The following is a 23,258-nucleotide window of genomic DNA, read 5'->3' as shown; positions in this document are numbered from 1 at the left end:
CTTGGATACCAGTCTTTTATCTGTAGCATCATTTGCAAATATCTTCTCCCATTCCGTGGGCTGCCTCTTAGTATTTTTTTACTGTTTCCTTGGCTGTGCAGAAGTTTTTGTCTTGATGAAGTCCTACAAGTTCATTTTTTCTTTTGTTTCTCTTGCCTTTGGAGATGTGTCATGAAAAAAGTTGCTGTGGCCGATGTCGTAGAGGTTGTAGCCTATGTTCTCTAGGATTTTGATGGATTCCTGTCTCACATGGAGGTCTTTCAGCCATTTGGAGTTTATCTTTGTGTATGGTGTGAGAGAGTGATCAAGTTTCATTCTTTTGCATGTAGCTGTACAGCTTTATTTTAAGCAAACTCCTTAAAATGTATTCCAAAGTGCAATTTACAATTTAACTAGTTCTCTATGATGGTTATCTTAGGTTAATTCTAAGAATTAGTATTACAAATAATGTTGCATATATATATCTTTGTCTGTATCATGCAGGTGTATCCAAAGAGCAAATTCTAAGTGGTGGAATTGCAACGTTTGCCTGAGCTTTGTTAACAGCTAAAGGGTATGTATTCTCAGGATACATGTTTATAGCTCATTCAAAGTTGCTAGTAAACACCAGCATGTATCTCCACAGTCTCTTTTGTCAAGAGACCTCTGGTAAAAGGAAAAGATGTTGGGGCGCCTGGGTGGCACAGTGGTTGGGCGCCTGCCTTCGGCTCAGGGCGTGATCCTGGCGTTATGGGATCAAGCCCACATCAGGCTCTTCCGCTGTGAGCCTGCTTCTTCCTCTCCCACTCCCCCTGCTTGTGTTCCCTCTCTCGCTGGCTGTCTCTATCTCTGTCGAATAAATAAATAAAAATCTTTAAAAAAAAAAAAAGGAAAAGATGTTGAAACAATGGTCTTTGCCTTCATCATTTGTAGATCCTCCTTTGGTCATCTGTAATTCACCAATAATCAGCAGTCATTCATAACCATTTTTTTGAAACTGAAGACAGCTTTTCTGGAGACTAGAAGTGTCATTACCATGTTTAAGTCAATCTTATATATTATTCTAAGAAACAAATACATTTTTTCAATTTCGTTATCTTAAGATTGAATAATAATGCTGATATGACCGTTAAAAATTAGCTGCTCAGCAGTTGTCAAGACAACTGTCACAAAAGAGTTTGCCCATTGTTCACTGCTGATCCATTGAACAATCTTCCCTTCATATTTCCCCAAAGAATTTGAGACAGCCTATTCTGCAAAGACAAGTGCTTGAACCCTAAACACCATTATAGACTAAGGACAGAAGGCAGGTGGTAAAAGAGAGAGTGGGAGGAAATTCTTTTTCCAAGAAACTAGCTTATAAAAGGCCTAAAATCTAGTTTTGAGCTTCTTAGTAAAAGGTAGAGAGAGAAAGGCTGAGTTATGGGGCTTTTCACTTTCTAGTATAGAGGGTCTCAGTCCTATTAGAAACAATGATCCTTTTTTTATAACAAATATTCTGCCTGAATGCCTTGTTACTATCCTGAAGTGAGGTTTATGGATAATAAAGGTTATTTACCCATTCCATTTAAAAATGAATATAAAGGGGGCACCTAGGTGGCTCAGTAGGTTAAGCATCTGACTCTTGATCTCAGTGCAGGCCTTGACCTCAGGGTCATGAGTTCAAGCCCCATGTTGGGCTCCATGCTGGGCGTGGAGCCTACTTAAAAAAATTAATATAAAGTCAGAACTCTAGTATAATGTAAGTTGTATATAGCAAAATAATATATATTTTAATATATATATGTCTAGGCATGACTATTCTGGAAGGCAAATGAAGTTGCCACACGCTTATACCAACAGGAAGAATCACGACGAATGCCACAGCTACAAATGCAGTCTGGCTCAGGTGTGTTGGCTGCTCAACTGCCACCAGCCTCATCGATCGTAATGATTGTAGTTTTCGCAAACAGTGAAGAATTCTTCTAAAATCCTGAAAAAAAAGGCATAACCTTTCCCTAGTGCAAATACAAAGAAGTTTTTGCTTAATTGCAGTATCACTTAATTTCCTAGAAATTAAAAATCCAAGTAAACTGGAGAAAGATAATTCATTATCAGCAGAGGGGAAAGTATTAAAACAAGTCTGTAGGATGACATTTGTGCACTGTACAGGGAATTAAAAAATTTAAAAAATGACTGTCATTAAAGAAAAGTCAGTTTCTCTCCCCAGTCCTCAGGCTCTCCGTTTCCTAGGAAGAAAGCCCACGGAAAACCAAACGCGAGAAACAAAAGTCCAGTTCAAACCCTCTCGCAGATCCGGAAACTCAAATGTCCACCGCTGGGTTAAAAGGTATTCCCAAATTGGTTCAAGGTGGTTACAAAAGTGAGCAGGTCTCTTTGCTGTCCAGAATAAGAAGGGAAAGAAAAAACAAAAACAAAAACAAAGTAAAAACGTGAAGTTACTCTCCAACCTCGCTGTTGGGAGCTCCGGAATCACCCGGGCAACGCGGGGCCCTACCCATCATAGGAGGCGGGGCCAAGGCCTTACTTTGACACCCTAGCAACGCAGCAAGCCTTTGTCGCGTCCTAGCAACACACCTCGCCTTCCCTGCGGCTGGCCTACCCTCCTCCCTTAGTCTCCTTCCCTGCTCTTGACTCTCGTTCACCCTCTCACTGGGCCTCTCGGTGGCCACGAGGGCTTGGATTTGCATACTGGTGCAGGACCGCTCTTGGGGTTCCTGCGGTGGGAGCCACTCAGGGAGAGCCAGCACATGGTGGGAAGGACGGTGAGAAAGAGCGTTTACGAAAGAAAAAAAAAAAAAAATCAAGATTTGGTAATTTTTAAGGCACATCCAAAGTTCTGAGGAGAGGGGATTGGAGGGTGGGAAAATCACTTTTGTATAAACTCCATATAAAGAAAGAGGAAAAGACCCTGTCGAGGACCGAGCACCAAGCCAGCTGGAGATCTGCGATGTTGGACACCATCGTGCCTTCTGTGCAGGACCTGGGCAGGCAGGTGCTGCCTACGCTGCTGTCGCTGAGCCAGGAGGGTAAGCGATATGGAGCGAGGGCCCTGAGGGCTGGATTTTCACCCGCTTGGGGAAGAAGGCAGAAAACCTCCTTCCCTATCTTCTGGAGTTGCCATGTCGTCTTGGCAACCAGCTGGTGATCACAGCAGGCTCAGGTTGGATGCCCAGAGAGTTTCTTTATTGACTGCCTTGATTAGGGAAAGGCGCCAGCTGAGGATTTTGATTAAAGGAGATAATGTATTAACTTGGGGACTAGCACAAAGTAAGTGCTCAATAAATGTTAGCTGAAAACAACCACCCCAAATGGCTCCTTCTCAGACTTCATGCAAAGAAAAGGCTACTTTTGTTGCCCTTCGATGTTTTGGGGGTTCTGTTAAGATGATCATTAAAGGAACTAGGTAGTTGGAAGAAGATGGGGCAGCTTCTTATAGAAAACTTACTAGGCTTGATCAAAAGCATAGTTTCTTAGAAGAGTTCCCCTAAAATGACACTGAGATGTCTGTAAGCAATGGGAGACTTGGGTTTCCAGAAATGGAAACTATTATTACTATCAAGTCATTGTAACTCAGGGAAGTTGCCTATGCTTTAACCAAATGACTTAAGAAAACAAAATAAACAGGAGTAGATGCCTCTTTTCTTTCCCCTGCGTCATTCCTATTTTTTCCTGTTATAATAATTCTAAAAGAAGCATTAAATATAATGGTTTTATGGATTAAAAAATATTTGCCATATTTATACGTTTATATATAATTTATTTATTCAATGATTTTGAGAACCTAGTATGTCTTGGGTACTAGAGAACTGATGGTGAGCAAAAACCTTAGAATTTATAGTTTAGTGGGGAAGAGATACACATTAACCAAGTAATCACAGAAATAAATATTAATTTACAATTAATAAGTGCTATGGGGGGGTGCGTGGTACACTGGGAACTTTTACTGAGGTGAGGATGGGGCTGTGTGTCAAGATTTGCTGAAGAAGAGAAGATTTGAGCTGAGATGTGAAGAATGAGTTGCAATTAAATAGATGAAATGGATCAATGGAGTAGGGAGTGGAGGGGAGGTGACAGTGTTCTTGGCAGAGGGAAAAACAAGAGCGTGTTGATGAGAGTGACCATGGTGTGACTGAGGAATTGAGGGAAAGTCAATATGGCTGATCTATACGTGTAGGAGTGAGTGTGTCCTAAAGGAGACTGGAGAAAAAGGGAGCGGTCTGGTGATGCAGGGCCTTGTAAATCATATTAAGGATAGTGGCCTTTACTTTAAGCCTGATTGAAGGCCATTAAGTGTTTTGCATGGAGCTAAAGGAGGAGTTGAATGACATGATCAAGTTTGTGTTTTGGAAGATTGCTCTGGTTGCCAAGTGGAGAATGAATTGGAGGGTCAAGAATGCCTACACAATAACTTAAGTGAGAGTGAATGGTAGCTTGGTCTAAATTGATAACAGTAAAAGTGGAGAGATGTAGACAGACTGAAAGGCTATTTAGAGGTAAAATCTACGGATTGTGGTGGACTGGATAGGAGGGTGGGAGAAAAAGGAAGTCTCAAGGATGAATTCTGAGTTCCTGGCTTATATAATTGAATAGATGATGGTGCCAGTCGTTGAGATTGAAACCTTGGGTACAGGGCAAGATTTAAGGGAAGGGAGATCCTGGTTTTGAGCACGTGAAGTGTCTCTGTGAGATATCCAAAGAGGCAGTTGGATACATAGGTCCAGAACCTGAAAACAGGGAGGGTGTCTGGGCTTCTGAAAAAACACTTGGGAGTCATCAGCATTTTGGTGATCATTAAAGCCCTGAGCATGGATGTGACTGCTTAAGAAGAGTCGGGAATGAGAAGACCAAGGGCTGTACCTTTGAAAATTCCAACATTTAATGGCTGAGTTGAGGAAGTTGAGCTTACAAAGGAGACTGAGAAGAAATGGCGAGACAGGTAGGAAGAAAACCCAGAAGCCAACAGGTCAGGTGTTTAAAAGAGAAGAGAGTGGTCACCAGTGGTAGATATGACTGAGGAGTCAGAGAGGTGAAAACTAAGCATATCTATTGAATTTATTGACAAGGAGACCATTGGGGATGTCAGCAAGAGCTTTATTGGTTGAACAACAGAAACAGAAGTCAAATGACTACTTATTAATGTTCGCAAATGGTCCATTGTGAAAGGGATGAGGATAAACTTCCAATCTCAGCAAAACACATAAGTTAACTTTTCATCATTGTGTATATTAAGTCCTGTTGCTTCCATACGTTTCACCAAAGTCTAGTATTATGTAGTAATGGTACATAGCAGGTCCTGTCATCATTTTATGGATGTGAACTGGTCAAACTGTTGAAGACTACATAGCTAACAATCTTCGGAGGCAGGAAGGCTGTAGGTTTTCGGTGCAACACACTGATCTTTTCACTGCACTACGCTCTGGGAATACGTTTCTTTGTTCAAATCACTCTTGAATATTTTGCTTTGTGTGTCGGTATTTTAATTTTAGAAGATGTCTTATGAAGTCAGGGAGCTTATCTTTTATATTTGGTATTAATATCTATTTCAAGCATGTATTATTCTATAATTTACATAATGGACACTTAGTTCTTTTTAATAATGATCATATATAAGATAAAGTATTCCTGCTACTTGGCAATGTGTTTAAAAATATGGTTTTGTGGGATGCCTGGATGACTCAGTTGATTAAGCAACTGCCTTCGGCTCAGGTCATGATCCCAGGGTCCTGGGATCCAGTCCCACATTGGGTTCCTTGCTCATTGTGGAGCCTGCTTCTCCCTCTGCCTGCTGCTCCCCTTACTTGTGCTCTCTCTCTCTTTCTCTCTCTGTCAAATAAATAAATAAAATCTTAAAAAAATGTATGGTTTTGAATGCATAAAATGTTTAGAATTTGAAGTCAAATGATGGTTGAACTGAGTATAGAAGGTATGTATTTCTTTATAATAGTGATTCTTGGTATTTCAGTATTCGATTAAAATAAATAATAATCTCAGCTTTCTCTAAAATGTAAAACTAGCATATTCTTTAACTTGCTTCTTAGACTGGATTATGATTCTTTTTGTTTTGAGATTTAGTGATACCTTCTCTGACTTTGGGATGTCAGAAAAATCAAAGTTAAAAATCATGGCTTTGTAAGATTTTCGAATCTATCTATTCCAGTTGAAGTGCAGGACCCTAAAGCTTCCTAAAGAGAATGATGTGCAGGTTTTCTTTTTTCTTCAGTAAAAAATAGAAAATTTCAGTTTAGAATAATAAACTCTGCTCATATATAACTTTGCCCGTTAGATTGTATAGAGTAAAACATGACTTGAATATATCATCCAAATAAAGAAAGACGATCCTCAAATTTCCAGTTAAGCTCAGTCAAGTCTTTTCATTAGGGTTTGGTTGCAAGCTATATAGTTTCTCCTGGCTCTAATGAAATCATTCCCTTTTGGAATAGATTGTTCTCCTGAGATTTGAGCTGCATATCATGAGTCTCGGTGAAAGACTTAATAGTTTTGACTTAATAACTTTGAAAGTTCTCCATGTAAATCTGCGTATGGAGATTCTGTATTATTAGTAGATTAATGACATTTTTGGTCATGATGAAAATTTTAATTCAGTATACAATTGGGATTGATTGAAAGACCTTCTTAGTTCTTAGCAGCCAGAAGTAGAATTCTTTTGTCTATGGTGGTGGGAAAGAGTGGGGAATATAGGGGATGGAGCAGGGTAGAGGAAATACGTGGTTATAATCTTGTCACTTGGCTCACTGTAGCATGCGCCCTAGTTTTCTTGGTGGGTGAGTAAATTTCCGTCACCCAACTTGTTCCCAGATGCTCATGAGAATCCCTGCTACTTTCGTTGCCTTAACCTATTCCTCCTCTGGCATATTAATAAAAATATTTATAACCCTGCTATACTGGAATTAAAAGATTGCAATTTCCCTGCTTTAGGTAATGGTTTAAGCCATTAGAAATAAAAGTTATACCAATAAATCAAGCAGTTTCCAAAGTGGGGAGAGAATTGGTCTTTTGTCACCAACTGCATCCATATCCCAAAGTGGCAACCTGGTAAATGTCACTGTTCTTGATCTTTTATTTTGAGAATTAAAACATAACACTCTTGATTTGCAGAGAGTTCCTCAATGGAAAGTATCTTTTTTTTTTTTTTTAAGATTTTGTATATTTGAGAGATAGAGAGCCCGCACATGTGCATGCGTGAGCTGGGGGAGGGGCAGAGGGAGAAAGAATCTCAAGCAGATTCCACACTGAGAGCAGAGCCCAACCCAGGGCTGGATCCCACAACCATAGGATTGTGACCTGAGCTGAAATCAAGAGTCAGATGCTTAGCTGACTGAGCCACCCAGCATCCAGGCACCTCTGGAAAGTATCTTTAATACGCATCATTGGGTTTGGAAGGGAGATGTCAACACAGACTTAATTTTCTGTATTTCTTTTTTTTTCAGGTTTAAAAATTTTTTATTTGCATATTAAAAATTATGCATTCCCATAATTAAAATTGTTTGAACAAAAAAAAAATGGCACTCTGATTAAACTGCATTTTACAGCCTGCAGGACACCTTGGACCAGCCTCCTTTTTACTCTAGATTTCACTGTCCTCCCACCCACCTTCTTCCTTTACCAACATGCAAGGTCTTTTCCTTTCTTGCCAGCCAGACAGGCAGATGGGAGAAGCAAGCGTGGCTTTCGTCGTCAGTAGTTCTCGATTCTTTGATGTGAAAAGGGGCAGCACAGCCATTTAAACTTGATCCAGCTTTTTTGCATCTGACAAAGTTATACATCTAAAAGAAGTAAGAAGGCAATGCTTGTGGAACGTACTGTGCATATTGGCCGCGCACGCCTCATTAAGATTCGTCTGCTTGCTTCTCCTGTTCAGTCTTTTTCCTTGAAGGCAGTGGATTTTTCTTCTGCGTTTCTGTCTTCTTTCGACTTATCGAATTTCTCACTCTAAGCCATACTGGGTTTGTCAGACTTGGTTGCAGAGGAAGCGGAGCGAGGCACATGAGCCAGTGAAGTCCATTCTGCACAGTGGCCGCTGCCAAGTCTCTGTATCTCTAAATATTGGTTGTATGTAGAGTATACCTTCATATCCCATATTTAACACTAGTTATTGGCAACTACTTATTATTTTTTACCACAGTTTTTTTTTGGGGGAACACAGCTCAGAACAAGAAAAACATAGAAGACTTCTCTTTGATCATTCAAAGCAGATAATGAGAAGTCTATGCACTGATCCAAGACCTTGGGTCCCTACCCTAGGGTCTGTTGTTAGAAATTATTGTTTTAGAGATAATATTAATACATTTGTTGAAATAAAAAACACAGAAAATCAGAAGCAGTAAATCAGGGTGAGGCAGGGGATCTGCAGAACACTAGCAGCAGAAAGCAGTGACAGCTGGTAGTGTAACAGTAACATGAGAATGAAAAGCAAGTCAAAAATTAAGCAAAAATATGGTGATCATTTTGCAACATAGACAAATATCGAATCATGTTGTACACCTGATACTAATATATTATGTGTTAACTGAATCTCAATTAAAAAAGGAATATATTGTTTTATAGGTTTAGTAATGATGTTGTATGGGCATAAGACATTTAAAAAATATTGAAGGCCACTACATGCTACTCACTGTTGATAGTACCCAAAGATTCAGTGCAGCAAATAACTTAGGTCCTTGCTGTCATGGAGTTTATCATCTTGGCAGGGTTGTAGAGAAAGATGATACACATACACATACAATCTCTTATAATGAGCCCCTCCCCCCTCCAAAAAAAAAGAATTAAGCAAAAACAGAAGTATAGAGACAGTTAATGTACAGACAAAAGCCGTTCATGCCTCAGTGGTGCTTGGCTTTATTCCTATGTTATAGAACGGTATACAAATGAAGGTTTATATTTATCACATGGCACAGAGTAGACACTCCATAAATGCTTTTTGAATGGGTCATTAAGAAAAGTGAAATAGGTGGTGGGGATTAAGGGGTGAACTTGTGATGAGCACCAGGTGTTGTATGGAAGTGTTGAATCACTAAATTGTACACCAGAAACTAACATTACCCTGTATGTTACCTAACTGGAATTTAAATAAAAACTTAGAAAAAAGTCTAAATTATACTTGGCTAGCTCTATTTATAGTATAAAAGGAACTCTGTCACACTTTTATAGAATTTATAGAATTTCCTTTATAGAATAAAAGGAAATGTGTGATAGAGTTCCCTTTATCCTAAAAAGATTTTATTCAAAAATTTATTGCTATTATTATTATTAAGCACATTTTTGGAACTTAAAAGGGTGAGCTTTAGTTACTAGGAAAATTAACTTTGGGGAATGACCTTATTTTCTGTTAATTCTGAATTAGGAATTACTATTATTTGATTCCACATTTCATATTTTTTTATTTACTAGCACTAGATACTATCACATGAGTGCTTAAATAAATTATTTTTTATTTCCTTTCAATTTCAGAAGTCTCTACTATCTGGGCAAATGTGTCAGAATTTGTGGAACGGCAGCTATCCCTACACAAGGTAAGATTTATACTTTAAGTTTAATGCAAGAGTCCAAAGGATCTTTCTTCCTTAGTCTTGAATAATTTCGCTGTGAGCAAGATAGCAGACTTTAACTTTCAGTCCTGTGATTTTATGATGCTCACACTATGACTTATGGATTTAACAAACATAGATTTTATTCTTAGTTAATGAATTTGTAAAAATCCTGCTCTTCTAGTGATACCAAGCAGATCACTGACTAGCCTGGCTATGTTTGGAGGGATTAGATGAATTCTATTTATCTGTGACCTGATAGTTCCTGGCATAGCTATAGAAGGATATACTGTTTCCTGTCTTGCCTCCTTGCAGGGAATGGGTTTTAAATGAAATACAAGAAGACAATCAGGGACTGAACTCAACTTGCCAAAAATGAGAAACTTTGCCCAGCTTTGAGTTTGGATCCCATAGAACTGGACAGAGATTTGAGGAGTTTTGAGGGATCTGGGAAGTTGTGGAACTTTTATATGCTACTCAGAGATCCCAATATGACAGCCCTTGGGACGAATTCATCCTTCAAACTTTTGTTTGGTCTGATAATTTACATTAGTCATCACCACCTAAAATTTGGAAAGTTTATATAAAGTTTTGCATCTGTTTCTGTTTTTTTTAAAAAAATCAGCAGATTTAACAATACTCATTTTCCACTCCTGCGTGATGACACTCGGCTGGAGCCAACAGTGGGCTCTTGCCTTTGGATGGGATTTGTACTTTCTAGCCACTGCAATCTCTGGTTGGCTACCTTCACTCCCTTGCATTCTTTCATGGTGCCTGTAGGCATTTGTAACCCTTGAGGTATGATATCTCCAGGGAGACAGAGACCTAGTTTGAGAGCCAAAAGAATTTTCTTCTACCCATCAGCCAAGATCACTACACTGCACCATATGCCTTGGATGCTGGATTGTCTGATTTTAAATGAGAGACAACACCTAAAAGACAGAATGAGAAAGCAGAGATTCTTATGGCCTCTTAAATTCCCTCTCTCTGATGGCAAATGAATAAAATTTAGAATTTCACACAATTTAGGATAAGAGGAATCTTTTTTAAAAAAAGATTTTATTTATTTATTTGAGAGAGGGTGAGAGTGTGAGAGAGCTTGAGTGGGGCCATTGTGGGGAGGGGTGGAGAGGCAGATGGGGAGTGAGAAGCAGACTTCCTGGTGAGCAGGGAGCCGCAAGTGGGGCTCTATCAGAGGATCCTGGGTGTCATGACCTGAGCCAAAGGCAGTCGCTTAACCAACTGAGCCACCCAGGCACCCAGGACAAGAGGAACCTTAAATATGGATTAAAAAAGCCATTGAAAAATAAATTACAACCAGTATCCTATAAAAAAAAACAGGGATGTACTGTATGGTGACTAACATAATATAATAAAAAATATTATTATAAAAAAATAAAATAAAGGTACAATTCAATGGCAAAAAAAAAAAAAAGTAGCTACGGCATCCATATAAGTTTTCTTAGTCCTCACAGCCTTTGAATGATAATGGAGATGGGGGATCTGATGTCAGAAGCATTGGAGATCAATATATTGCATTTATATTTACATGAAAACTTAGAGTCATAACATGCTATAGCTGTAGGAGATTGTAGAGATCATTGACTATTTAATGCTTAATTCTTTCCATGTTTTTTGGATAATGATACTAAGGGTTATTTTTCCTTACCCCTTCAGTAAATTCTGATTGTTGCTCTTTTTGTCCCCCTCCTTTTTCTTTCAGGGGGTTCAGATTCCAGGACTTGGAACTTTCACTTTCATGAGACAAAAACTTGAGGTGGGAAACAACAAGTTAATTCTGATTCAGAGGCCCATGTTTATCATGGCAGAGAAGTTAGTACAGATTCACGGACTCAAGCAAAACAAAATATATATTCCTGGTAAATCTCTTCAATATTTAAGACTTTCTCAGAAAGTAACTGGCCTGGGGATGAAAATGAAAGTGCAAAGTTTGTTCACTTCCTGCTTTAGGGGTTTCTGGTTTGAGGAGCTCACTTTTCACGTGGTACTTTTGGAAAAGGGAGGGGCCAACGCGGGAAATGGTATACAGTCTTCCGGCAGGCCATTTTAGACCTCAGTAGCTTAAGAGGCAGGCGTGGGAAGACTTGATGTGACATTAAGGCAAATTTCTATAAATGCCACGTTACAGAGTTGTGCAGACTTTATTCATTTTTTTGACCCTCAGAAGTTAAAAGTGGCTATATTGAAAAAGTTAATTAGGGTCTCTGGTTAGAATTATAATCCAAATTAGCTATGAAATAGATCACTAACTGTTTCTATCATATATAATCTAAATTATTAAAATTTAAAAGTGAGGTTAATAATTCCGTAGCCTTAATGAACACCTTGTATACCTCTCACACCTTAAAATCTTCCTTCCTTCCTTCCTCCTTCCCTCCTTCCCCTTGCTTTCCTTTCTTCCCTTTTCCACAAATATTTACTGAGGGCCAACTGTGTGTCAGGCCTTGTTCCAGGAGTTTGAGACACAGTGGTAAACAAAACAGGCATGACACCTGACACGGGATGCTTGCTTACATTCCAGCTTTGGTGTGTGGACTTGGTGACACCTGCCCTGATTACTGAGGGGCCTTTGGGGGCTTCCTGATTTCCGGGCAGAGTTCCTTTTGACCTTCCTTATTATCCCCTCCTGCCTCAGACTCATACATGGATAAAGACAGACAGTCTACCCCCAAAGTCAGCAGGTAAAAAGGCTAAAACTTGCCTTTATGTGAACTTCCCTGAAAGTTAATTTTCAGAGTGACTTCCCACTGAAAAATGAGAGATTGGAAAAACAAATACCAACAAATTATATTTAGAATTCATTGTGCATATAACCTGTATGGTAGATTTGATGGACTTTTTAGACATTTTTACCTAGAGTTATATGGACATATAGTATCCTAATTCATCAAAAACCTACCAAATAAAGTGAAAATATAGCCAAGTTTTTTTTTGTTTTTGTTTGGTTTTTTGTTTTTTTGGTTTTTTTTGGATGAAAACATTTGCCCTTTAGAATTAGTTTTCCATCTTGGATCTCATAGTATACTCCAAAAAAGTAGTTTAGATCCATAGTTAATTTTTTTGTTTTACAAGTTTGAAGAATTATTATTTTTTTTTTACAAGTTTGAAGAAATTTCAGAATTAAATATATATGCTTGAATTAATTCACAAGAACAATTCTGTCTAGAGTTTAGCTTTGGGGTTATGATTCTTCATCATTAATTAACTAGGTAACTAATTAAACATTATAAATACTCAAAGATTGTCAAGACATGATCCTTGCTTTGAAGAGCTCAGAATTTACCATGGGAAATAAATATATAAGCAAATGTTGCAACATGATTAAATGCAGCATTGATCAGAACTGGATTAAGTGCTAGAGGAACTGAAGGGAGAGCATGCCTAACTTTGCTCAGGGAGGGTTAGGAAGTTGACATATATCAGGAGGTCTTAAAGGATGATAGGGCTTTGCCGGCACAGAAGCTATGGAAAATATTTCAGGAAGAGTATAAATAACTCAAGAATTAAGAGAAAGAGTAATGCCTATTAAGGCAGTAATGGGTACTTCTGTGTGGCCATGGCATATGATTGTGGAAGCAAGTGGAGGGAGGTAAGACAAAAATGGTGGTAGTGGTCAAATTGTGAGGGGCCTTTGGCAGTATGATAAGGACTTTGGAATTCATCCTATAGGCAATGAGGAGCCATAGAAGTTTTTTGAGCAGGGACTTGTATGTACTAGTCCAGTTTTTAGTTTAGGAAGATAGCTATTTTAATTACAGTAGTTTTGGGGCACCTGGGTGGCTCAATTGGTTTAAGTGTCTGCCTTCAGCTCAGGTCATGATCCCAGGGTTCTGGGATCAAGCCCTGCATCAGGCTCCCTGCTCAGTGGGGAGTCTGCTTCTTCCTCTCCCTCTACCCCTCCGCTGTTGTGCTTTCTCTCTGTCTCTGAAATAAATAAATAAAACCTTTAATTACAGTATTTTGGTGAAATATGGTAGAAGCCTGAATGAAGGCACTGGTAATCAGGAGGAAGATGAAGGAGTCAATTCATGACATATTTCATATGGAGAACTGATTGGATTTGGCTGCCAGTTGAGAGCAGTAGGTAGCAAGAAGGGAGGTATTTAGCATGACTCAGATTTCTTGGAAAACAGATGTACGTTCTTGTCATTAATCCCATAGGGAATGAAGGGAGAAGGAAAATTGGGGTGGCAGGTAAAATGATGAGTTCACTTTTGGAGATGCCAAATTTGAAATTTCTGTAGGGATACTTAGGTGGAGATAGTTCCAGAGCTCAGGAGAGGAGTGGAGACTAGATTTCAAGATTTGGATAAATTTACCTGGAGGAGGATATGAAGTAAGGGGAGGAGACAGACAAGGACAAAGTCTTGTTTAAAAAAAAAAAACCCACAGTGATAAAATACAATACTGTCTTATCAGAAGTAGAAGAGGAAGAAAGTCAGCAAAGGAGACCAAGGAAGGGGCGCCTGGGTGGCTCAGTCGGTTAAGCATCTGCCTTCGGCTCAGATCATGTTCCCAGGGTGCTGGGATTGAGCCCCACATTGGGCTTCCTGCTCAGTGGGGAGTCTGCTTCTCCCTCTCCCTTTGCCCTACCCCTGCTTCCCCTCCTCATCCCCGGGATCTGCTTGCTCTCTCTCTCTCTCTCTCTCTCTCTCAATCTCTCAAATAAATAAATAAAATCTAAAAAAACAAAACAAAATGAGAGACCAAGGAAGAGGAAATTGGAGAACCAAGAATGGTGCCATGGATACAAGAGCAAAGAGAGGATATGATCAACAGAAGTTACAGAGAGGTCATGAGAGTGAGATTTACAATGTATCCATTGGCTTGTCCATCATGAGTTGATACTGTCCTTACTGAGACAAGTGGGCTGGAAGACAGATTGAAGAGATGCATGGGATGAATGGGAGAGGACAGTCTAAAGGCTGGCAACATAGCAGCCTTAAATTTCTTTTAAGAAATTTACAAAAAATAAAAAATAAAATGGAGGGAGGTGGTATAGAATCATCAAACTGTGCAGAAGACTATGGGCTGATATAGGGAAGCTTGTGTCTTGTAGAGATATTAATCCTCACCTGCCAGCACTATCAGACACTTCAAAAGCTGTAAAGTAATGTTTGCTGAATGAATGTTTAGAATGTTCTTATCTTCTTCCTATCCTGTTCCTCTATTAGTGGATCTTGTTTACTGCCTCTTTTTGGATTCCTCATCTTGATAATCTTTGTTATTTACCTCCTTTTCTGATTGGTGATCTATCCTAGTGGAATAGACCTGTGCTTACTTTTATGCTAGATATAACCATATTCCTTTGCAATATCATTTATGGACTTATTAGGGAGGAAAAGCAAGTTATCCAGTCCAATACCCTCTGATAAGACACACTTTCATTTGAAGGTAACTTCTACTGAAGATGACTATCTTTTCAAAACACTTGGCATTTATAGATATAAAAATGGTGTGATAACTGGAGGAGATAGGCAAATATTGCTACAGTATGTCCTGAGAGATAAGAGAGCCTAAAGCTTCAGAAAACCCTCTGATGAAGAGATACAGTTAGTTATTACTGTGTCTCCAAGATAAAATCAAAAGCTTGTCTGGAGTACTGCTTAGAAAGCTAACTGTTCTTATTTTGAGAAAAAAATATACTTTTAGGGAAAATCATGTCTATTACTGTCTATTGATAGGGTACAACTAAGGGCTTCACATGGACAATTCTATTTTTGAGTACTCAGAATCAAATAATTATTTGTGAGTGTATATGATATGCCCTTGTTGTAATTTCCACTTCTTTTCCCCCTACCCTGTCTTTTTCTCCTCTAGGTGATATCCCAGTTGTTCCACTTAATTTTGTCATGATATCCCTGGAGGGTCCATTTAGCAGGGATACAGTGGAAGGATGTGTGAAGGAGACATTACTTTTTTTATCACGATCCATTTCCATCAAACAAAATGTGGAATTTACTTTCAAAGGAATCGGGGTCCTTGTGATTAGAGGCAACAAAGTGAAGATGAGATTTTATAAGGACTTCCTTTGTTCAATGGATGGAAGTGGGGCTTTGGCAAAAGCCCTAGCAAATGTAAATTAATGTTTTCCTTCTCCAAACCCCTCTCCCAATCATAACTTTTACTTAACTGTGTGTCATTATTAAGAAGAATTCATGTTGAGGGGTACCAGGATGGCTCAGTCAGTTAAGCAACCAACTCTTGGTTTCAACTCAGGTTGTGATCTCAGGGTCATGAGATCAAGCCCCACATTGGGTTCCATGCTCAACGGGGAGTCTGTTTGAGATTCTCTCTCTCCCTCTGCTCTTCCTCCTGCTTGCATGCATGCTCGCTCTCGCTCTCAAATAAATAAATCTTTAAGAAAAAAAAAGAAAAAAAAAGAAAAATTCAGGTGAACATATTTTAAATGGCACTTACCCCAAGTGCAAGGAAGTGCTTGTTTATAGATGATTAACTCTTTGACAAAAAGGTTAGAAGGGCAAAGACACTTTATTTTTTTAAAGATTTTATTTATTTATTTGACAGAGATAGAGACAGCCAGCGAGAGAGGGAACACAAGCAGGGGGAGTGGGAGAGGAAGAAGCAGGCTCATAGCGGAGGAGCCTGATATGGGGCTCGATCCCATAACGCCGGGATCACACCCTGAGCCGAAGGCAGACGCTTAACTGCTGTGCCACCCAGGCGCCCCAAGCAAAGACACTTTAAACTAAGTTTTGAGTCAGTGCAACTGAAAAATATAAATAGTAATAGAAACTCTCATAATTCTGAATGTTTCATAGTACCTTATAGTTTAAAAATTCTTCCACATATATTATGTCATTTGAGTTTCAAAACTTTATCAAACTGGCATTATTATCATCCTGGCATTATTATCATCCTGATTTTACAGATGAGAAAAATGGGGGCCCAGATTATGTAGGAAGCCTGAAGTCAGGGTGCTAATAAGTGGTAGAACCAGACTTTCTAATCATCCTTTAAAAAAATTTTTTTTTTCTGGTTATAGTATTTGAATGAAAGCCTACAATAAATTGAGTCATGGAAATGTATCTTTAGCCTTTAATTTGCCATATTGTGGAACAAATTTCATAACTGACCCCTTCATTGTTAACTATTCAGTAACTGGTATGACCTTCATGCTAAGTTGGACATAGCAGAGTTTAAGGAGCTACTGAACTAGTCAGTCAACAGGACTGACTGAATGCTTAGTGTGCCCTAGGTACCCTTCTGGGAATGAACAACTTTGGTATAAGTGAACTAGATTATCATAGAATGTTATATAATCCTGTGTCCCATAGAGTGAAAGCCTGACTTTTTAAAGTGAAAAGGCTATAAAATGAAACTCTATAAATATGGTCAAATTCTACGCTCTAATTTTTTCTTTCATGGAACTCTGGGATGGGGACTTTAAGAGCTGTGCATACTGAGGCTCTTGGTGTTTTCTCCATAATGTGTCTTCATGCAGGATTTTAAAGAGAGGGACTGACCCTATGTGTATAAAGTGGAAACACACACAGATATAACCCTCTCGTTTCCATGAAAACCCACCAGAAGCAAGGCCAAAGCATTGACCCATCTCTAATTTTCAGGGTTTCTACAGAACTTTGTAGCTTTAATAATGTGTTTATAAGAGAGGACAGCATTTTAATTGGCCTGCTGCACTCTTAAGACATAACTTTTAAGGAGCATTTTTCCAGAAGTAGTCCTGAGAGAGATCCTATGAAAAGAAGAACTGGAAGCCAAAGCAGTTGGAGGATTGCTGCATATCTCACCCTCATGGACAGAGGCATAAAGCACACAGGCCTGTTAAAGGGTCTGAGAAGTCTGGCTACAAAGAAGCCACTTTAACTGCCTGAATCATGAATCAGGGAGCTTTAGCTTAATCCAATACTTGTTAACATCTGTAAAACACATTTTGGGAAATTGCTATAAAGTGGTGAGAGTGATTGTTTTCCCCCCAAATGTCCCATAACTTAAACCTGAGTGCTGTCCTGCAAAATGGTTCTTTTGGAAGCTGTGTGATTATTTCAATGAGGCTGCTTTTGCTGGAAACATATTTAAAACCTCTTTTTGGAAATTCGCTTCAAAGCCTTTTGTAAACCATGACATTAATCCCAAAATAATTTTGTATATTATTCTGTACTAGTATAATGTAATAATATGATTACTACATAATGTAATAATAATTATAATAGCTGCTATTTGTTGAGTGCTTATTATGTGCCAGCCACTTACATATAGTACCTCATAAAAATCCTGTGAATTAAATCCTATTGTTATCCCCATATACCCAGAGTCTAACTATTAACAGAATGCAGATGTGAACATGAATCCACCTGAATTCAAGCCCTTCTCTTAACCACCAAATTTTAGAGTTATTTGGGTCAAGAGTGAAATTAGTTTGCTTGCTCATTTTCCTGATAGTTTCTATTAAGTTGGCTTTCCTCTTAATGATGTATAAAGGAAGCCATAAACTCTGAAGGCAATTTCCAAAGACGAAATGGTTTGAGAAAAAGCAGCATCAGTGGCATTAGTATGGGACTACCCAGGGTGATAAATGAGATAATTCCCCATTGGATTTTAAGCTCTAGGCTTTAAGCACTCAAGAAAATAACAATAGAGAGTACATGGTAGCCTGTACTCAAAGACCGCCTGTAACTTAGATTTGTCTGTGTCCTGGACCACCGCCCCAGGTGTAACCCTTTTCTGTCTGTGTCCTTCAGAGGCCTGACACTGTGGACTCTGTGTTGTCTAGCAGAGAGATCTTGGGGAAGCGACCCAACAGCGTACTTACATTTCCAAGGTCAGTGCTTTCCTCCACAGGTTCCTCCAGGTACAGCAATCCTTGTTGATTTATTAATGTGAATGGGCCGTGTTTCTCACCTTTTCTAGCTCATGCTCCTTTTAGTGTACTCTCTCTCAGTGTTCCAGCAAAGAAGAATTAATTCATAATTTCCGTAGTTAAGTTAGAAAACAGTGGGCAGTTAGACTATTCCTTTTTTATTTTATTTTATTTTTTTCTGATGATTCAATAATTCTAAACATCACTTGGTACCAGTTTATTCTCTGTATTTAGGAGTCTGCTTTTTTGTCTGTCTCTTATTTTCTTTGTTTGTTTGTGGAACTCATAAGTTCCACATATGAGTGAAATGATATGGTATTTGTCTTTCTCTGTCTGACTTATTTTACTTAGCATTGTACCTTCTAGGTCCATAGACTATTCATTTTTTAAACTACTCTTAGTTCCCTGGAAATTCTGATACTACCTCCCATCAACTTTTCTGATACTACCTCCCATCCCTCCCTGCAATATTAGTGCAAGTCTTCTTATCTGCTGAGCTTTCTTCTACGTTCCATCACTTCCTCTGACCTAGCTTCCTCTTTCTGCAGTCTAGCCCACCTCCTGTCCAAGCTCTGATTTTTTATCCCTCATGCAGTTATAGAGACAGGTAGAATAAAGGAACAACTTTATCTCAAGAGTGTCATGGGTGTTAACTGGTGGCTGCTGCTGACAATGATGATAATAGTGATAATGATAATTGATAATAATAGTTGTCATCTATGGAACACTTACTATTGTAGATGTCAGATACTGTTAAGCACTTTCTCAATATTATTGTACTTAATCTTCACTACAACTATTTGAGATATGTATTATAATTTTATCCATTTTATAGAGGTACAAAATTAATTGTAATTTTAATTCTTTTTTTTTTCCTTTTAACAAGTGAGACAACATGGTACAGTATTAAGAACATGGGAATAGGAGTTAGGAGACTTGAGTTTTATTTCCAGTGAGTGGCTATCACTCATTCTATGCCCTTATTTGTGTTTTTAATCTTAATTGCTATGCCATTAACTACTGTGCATTTCAGGAGGAGGAAGTTTGGTGAAAAACAACCAGCTTCCCAGAGTGTTATTTTCTCATGGTTTTTGAGTGTGTGACATCCTCTTCTGTTTGTTGGTTTGTTGATGGAGGAACTGCATGACATACACCTGAGCAAAATCAGTGTGAGGGCCAGAATAAGCATTAGAGATTGTTAGTCCAACTTCTTCATCTTGTAGATGAAATGGCCAAAAAACTGACTGGCCAAGCCAAAAATAAAACTATGGCTCCTCACTATTCCACTGTTCTTTCCATTGCACCATGTTGGCTTACTCATTAAGAAGAAACCAATGGATTCAAATAATTTTATTTTGATTGTATTTTGGAAGGCAAATTTGGCTGCCCTGTTGGGATATATTTTGGCTTAAGCACTCCAGGAGGGAAATAATCGCAGTAAATCAAGACCAGAGATTGACAGGCTCTCCTGTCAAGTAGAGAGCCTAGACATAGGCATGAAGACTCAAATAGTCAAAATGGTTATAGATGTTTTATTTATGTGAAATTTGGCCCCTGAATTTACTGGAAGTGCCACCTCTTCCCCATTCTCCTCACTCCTGCTTGCAATTCTAACCCAACACTCTATACTTAAGACCACAGAAAATCTACAATTACACACACCAACTGAACAAACCCATTCCCCCATTGTACCTTTGTAAGTCCCTCACTTTTGCCTGGGGAAAAGATGGAGACGTGGGGAGGAGAGAGATAGGAGAGGAATGGTTATTTCTGGGCATACTCTGCCTACCAGGCTATGAATCTTTGCCTTCAAGCCATCCAACAGCCACCTTTCACTATCACCCCATGACATCTGGTTATAGAACTAGAAAAGCAGACAAATTCAAACTGAAACCAAACCCAAAAGCTTAAATCCCACAACCTATCTGTACAAGAGCTACTTTTGAGCTCCTAGTATTGAGGGGGAAGGTCTTGGTCAGCTCCCAGACTTAGCTTCAAAGAGAGCCTCAGCAAATCAAGGCGCTTGCCCCCTTGAGGGAAATGGGCTTCCTTCAGAATCAGAGAGCTAGCTGCGTGCTTCTCAGGATTGAAAGTTCATGGTCACCTATTCAGGTCCAGTGCAGTAAACATCGTGGCTTATTTCTAGGATTGATCTCAAAGAGATGGAGAGCAAACCACCTATGGAGACCATTGTAGAAGAAGGTAGAAAGAATAGACAAAGGAAGTACAAATTAAAAGACCAGCCAGACAAAGAAGAAGGCATCAGAGGTAGGCCAATGATTTTGGGTATCATCTGTCATGCTTTACTTCTTATGAGTCCAGCCATATTGCTTAGTGACTTCTATGCCCCAAATAAATAAAATTAGATTAATGAATAATCACTGTATTCTTCTTTCTAACAAATATCTTCTATTCCTGGAATTTTATATCTCATCTTGACACTTTCTGACTCTCAGGCTTTTAGACTATGATCTCTTTGCTGGCTCCCCATTACTTAAAGAGCCAAAATTCAGGTGCCTACAGGGTCCAGGCAGATAATGTAAATGCATGAAGTGGGTTCGATGTAACATGATAGGGTGATATGTTAGCGTAACTAATAATTTTTATGAAAAATGGAGAAAGGTAATTTTACATCTTTGATATTTGGCTTAATAGAAGATAGCTGGATTTTTATATCTATGTCTTTACTTAATCTGTTATGATATTTTGTCTTGGTTGAAGCATAGAAGAAAGTCCTAGGACTTCAAAGACTTTTTGAAAGGGTTCTAGAGATCCTTAGGGGTTGCCCTACTACCCTCTGAAGAATTCCTCTGGGGGATTGTTGCTTTGTGAGCAACACACTAATTGACATTGAAGAAAAAATTGCTGTTTGGGCCAAACAAAACATATCAGTAGGTAAACACTGGTTTGCGGATATTAGTTTTGTAATACGAGGTCTACACGATTACATGTAAACATTTAGCCTAATATTCACATGCTTTTGTGTTTTTAGCCTCATCTGTCACTGTTCCCTATAGACTCCTCCTCTGAGCAAAACTGTCTATTCATATTCTTCTAACATGTCTTGCCCTTCCCTGCCTTCATGCTTTTGTTCACACTTTTTCTCCTGCTTACAATGTCCTTCCTTTTCTTACAGTCTCTCCTAATCCTACTCACCTCTCAGCATCCTTTTTACATTTCAGTTCCTCTGTGAACACTTCTCTCATCACTGGATTCTGAAGTGTCTTCTCTCTTCTCTGAACATGGCAGACCCTTAAAGATGGCACCATCATTTGGGCTTTAGGCATTTTTCATCATTGTCCTGAGTTGCTATTTATGCAATGTATGTAAAGCACTTAGCATTGTTGGCATTTAATAAGACCTCCACAAATGAGAGCTCTCATGTTTTTTATTTATATCTTATTTTTCTCTCTAGCTATAGATCTTCCCCAATTTAATGACAGGATTTTGTCCAGATTAACCCATTTTAAGTTGAAATTATCATATGAATACATATAACCTACTGAATATTACAGCTAGCCTATCTTAAATGTGGCATCTAGCCTACATTAGCCTACAGGTGGGCAAAATCATCCCACACAAAGCCTATTTTATGAAATATTGATGAATATCTTGTGTAATTTATTGACCACTGAAAGTGAAAAACAGGCTTGTTGTCTGGGTACAGAAGAGTTGTAAGTGACTGCTTGTTTACTCTCGTGATTGTGTGGCTGACTGGCAGCTGCAGCTTGCTGTGCTGCCCAGCATCCCAACAGAGTATTGTGCCACAATTCAAAATTCAAAGTACAGTTTCTATTGAATGCATATCGCTTTTGTACCAGTGTAAAGTAAAAAAAATCATAAGTTGAACCATTGTTAAGGGAACTGTCTGTATATCTATTGAAAGATCTTTAAGGGCAAAGACTTGCCTCTCTGCATTGTCCAAAGTGACCAGCCAGTGCTTTGCATGAAATAAGTACACAGCAAAAATATTTGTTTTAACAATAGGGCAAGAGAATAATTTAAGATAAATGTATCTTATATAAAAAATTTTCCTGGTAAAATAGTGAGATTTAAGAATCAGTAAGTATAAAACTACCCATTTAAAGTTGAAAGGAAACTTGATTTCATTCATTCTACAGAGATCTTATCACCCAAGAGACTTCGAGATAAACAAGCTATTTCCCCTCCCAAAATTACAAGCATCAACTTGCTGCACAAGTTAGAGCGGAATGGGAATGGCGGGAAGATTATGAACCATGAAAGGTAATGCATTGGTATTCTATCTGTTGTATGTTACTAAATGTATTTTTGAGTTATATCTTAATGCAGGGAATTTAAATGAGTGTCCATTCATTCCTTCATCCAGTATTCTTGAGTACATTCTACCTGTTAGGTGATTGGGATGATAAATTCAGTCAAGTCTCACAATCTAGCGGGAAAGCCAGACATACATAGAGTGGTAAATCATGATTCAGTAGCATACATGCTATGACAGAGGCGGAAACAAAATGGGAGGGAGGGAGGGAACATCTAAATCTCTTTGTGGATTTGCGAAAACTTCCCTTGTTTTCTTTTCATTTTTTTTAAAAAAAGATTTTATTTATTTATTTGCCAGAGAGGGAGCGAGAGAGAGAGAGAGAGAGAGTGAGAGAGAGAGCACACAAGCAGGGGGAGCAGAGGGAGAGGGAGAAGCAGACTCCTCACTGAGCAAGGAGCCTGATGTGGGACTCGAGCTCAGGACCTTGGGATTATGACCTGAGCTGAAGGCAGACACTTAACTGACTTAGTCCCCCTTGGTGTTTTCTGAGTGCTTGGATATTACAATATGACACAGTTTCATATTTAGATCAAATTGGAAAGCAGCTTTGCTAAACGTGGTTGACACT

General features: G+C 38.8%; 2 protein-coding genes across 3 annotated transcripts in view; one reads left to right on the top strand and one right to left on the bottom strand.

The window, feature by feature from the left end:
- Window positions 1-2,929: 2,929 nt before the first annotated feature.
- Window positions 2,930-23,258, top strand: part of CCDC81 (coiled-coil domain containing 81) — a 38,000-nt gene continuing 17,671 nt past the window's right edge. Inside the window, exons 1-7 of one of the 2 annotated variants that reach the window (XM_026518274.3) lie at window positions 2,930-3,008; window positions 9,451-9,512; window positions 11,251-11,407; window positions 15,369-15,625; window positions 18,272-18,351; window positions 20,537-20,658; window positions 22,512-22,635. In XM_026518274.3, the coding sequence (XP_026374059.1) occupies window positions 2,930-3,008; window positions 9,451-9,512; window positions 11,251-11,407; window positions 15,369-15,625; window positions 18,272-18,351; window positions 20,537-20,658; window positions 22,512-22,635 (881 nt within the window). Of the gene's footprint in view, window positions 3,009-9,450; window positions 9,513-11,250; window positions 11,408-15,368; window positions 15,626-18,269; window positions 18,352-20,536; window positions 20,659-22,511; window positions 22,636-23,258 lie in introns of both variants that reach the window. The other variant, XM_026518275.3, reaches the window with a different exon arrangement.
- Window positions 7,830-8,073, bottom strand: LOC113269536 (thymosin beta-4-like). Its single transcript, XM_057316890.1, is given in 2 exon segments — window positions 7,830-7,911; window positions 7,913-8,073. Coding segments are annotated over 2 exon segments (243 nt in total).

This window comes from Ursus arctos, unplaced genomic scaffold (assembly GCF_023065955.2).
Source record: "Ursus arctos isolate Adak ecotype North America unplaced genomic scaffold, UrsArc2.0 scaffold_22, whole genome shotgun sequence".
Classification (NCBI taxonomy): Eukaryota; Metazoa; Chordata; class Mammalia; order Carnivora; family Ursidae; genus Ursus; species Ursus arctos.
The sequence above is the reverse complement of the archived record's forward strand: the minus strand, read 5'-3'. Positions and strand labels throughout refer to the sequence as shown.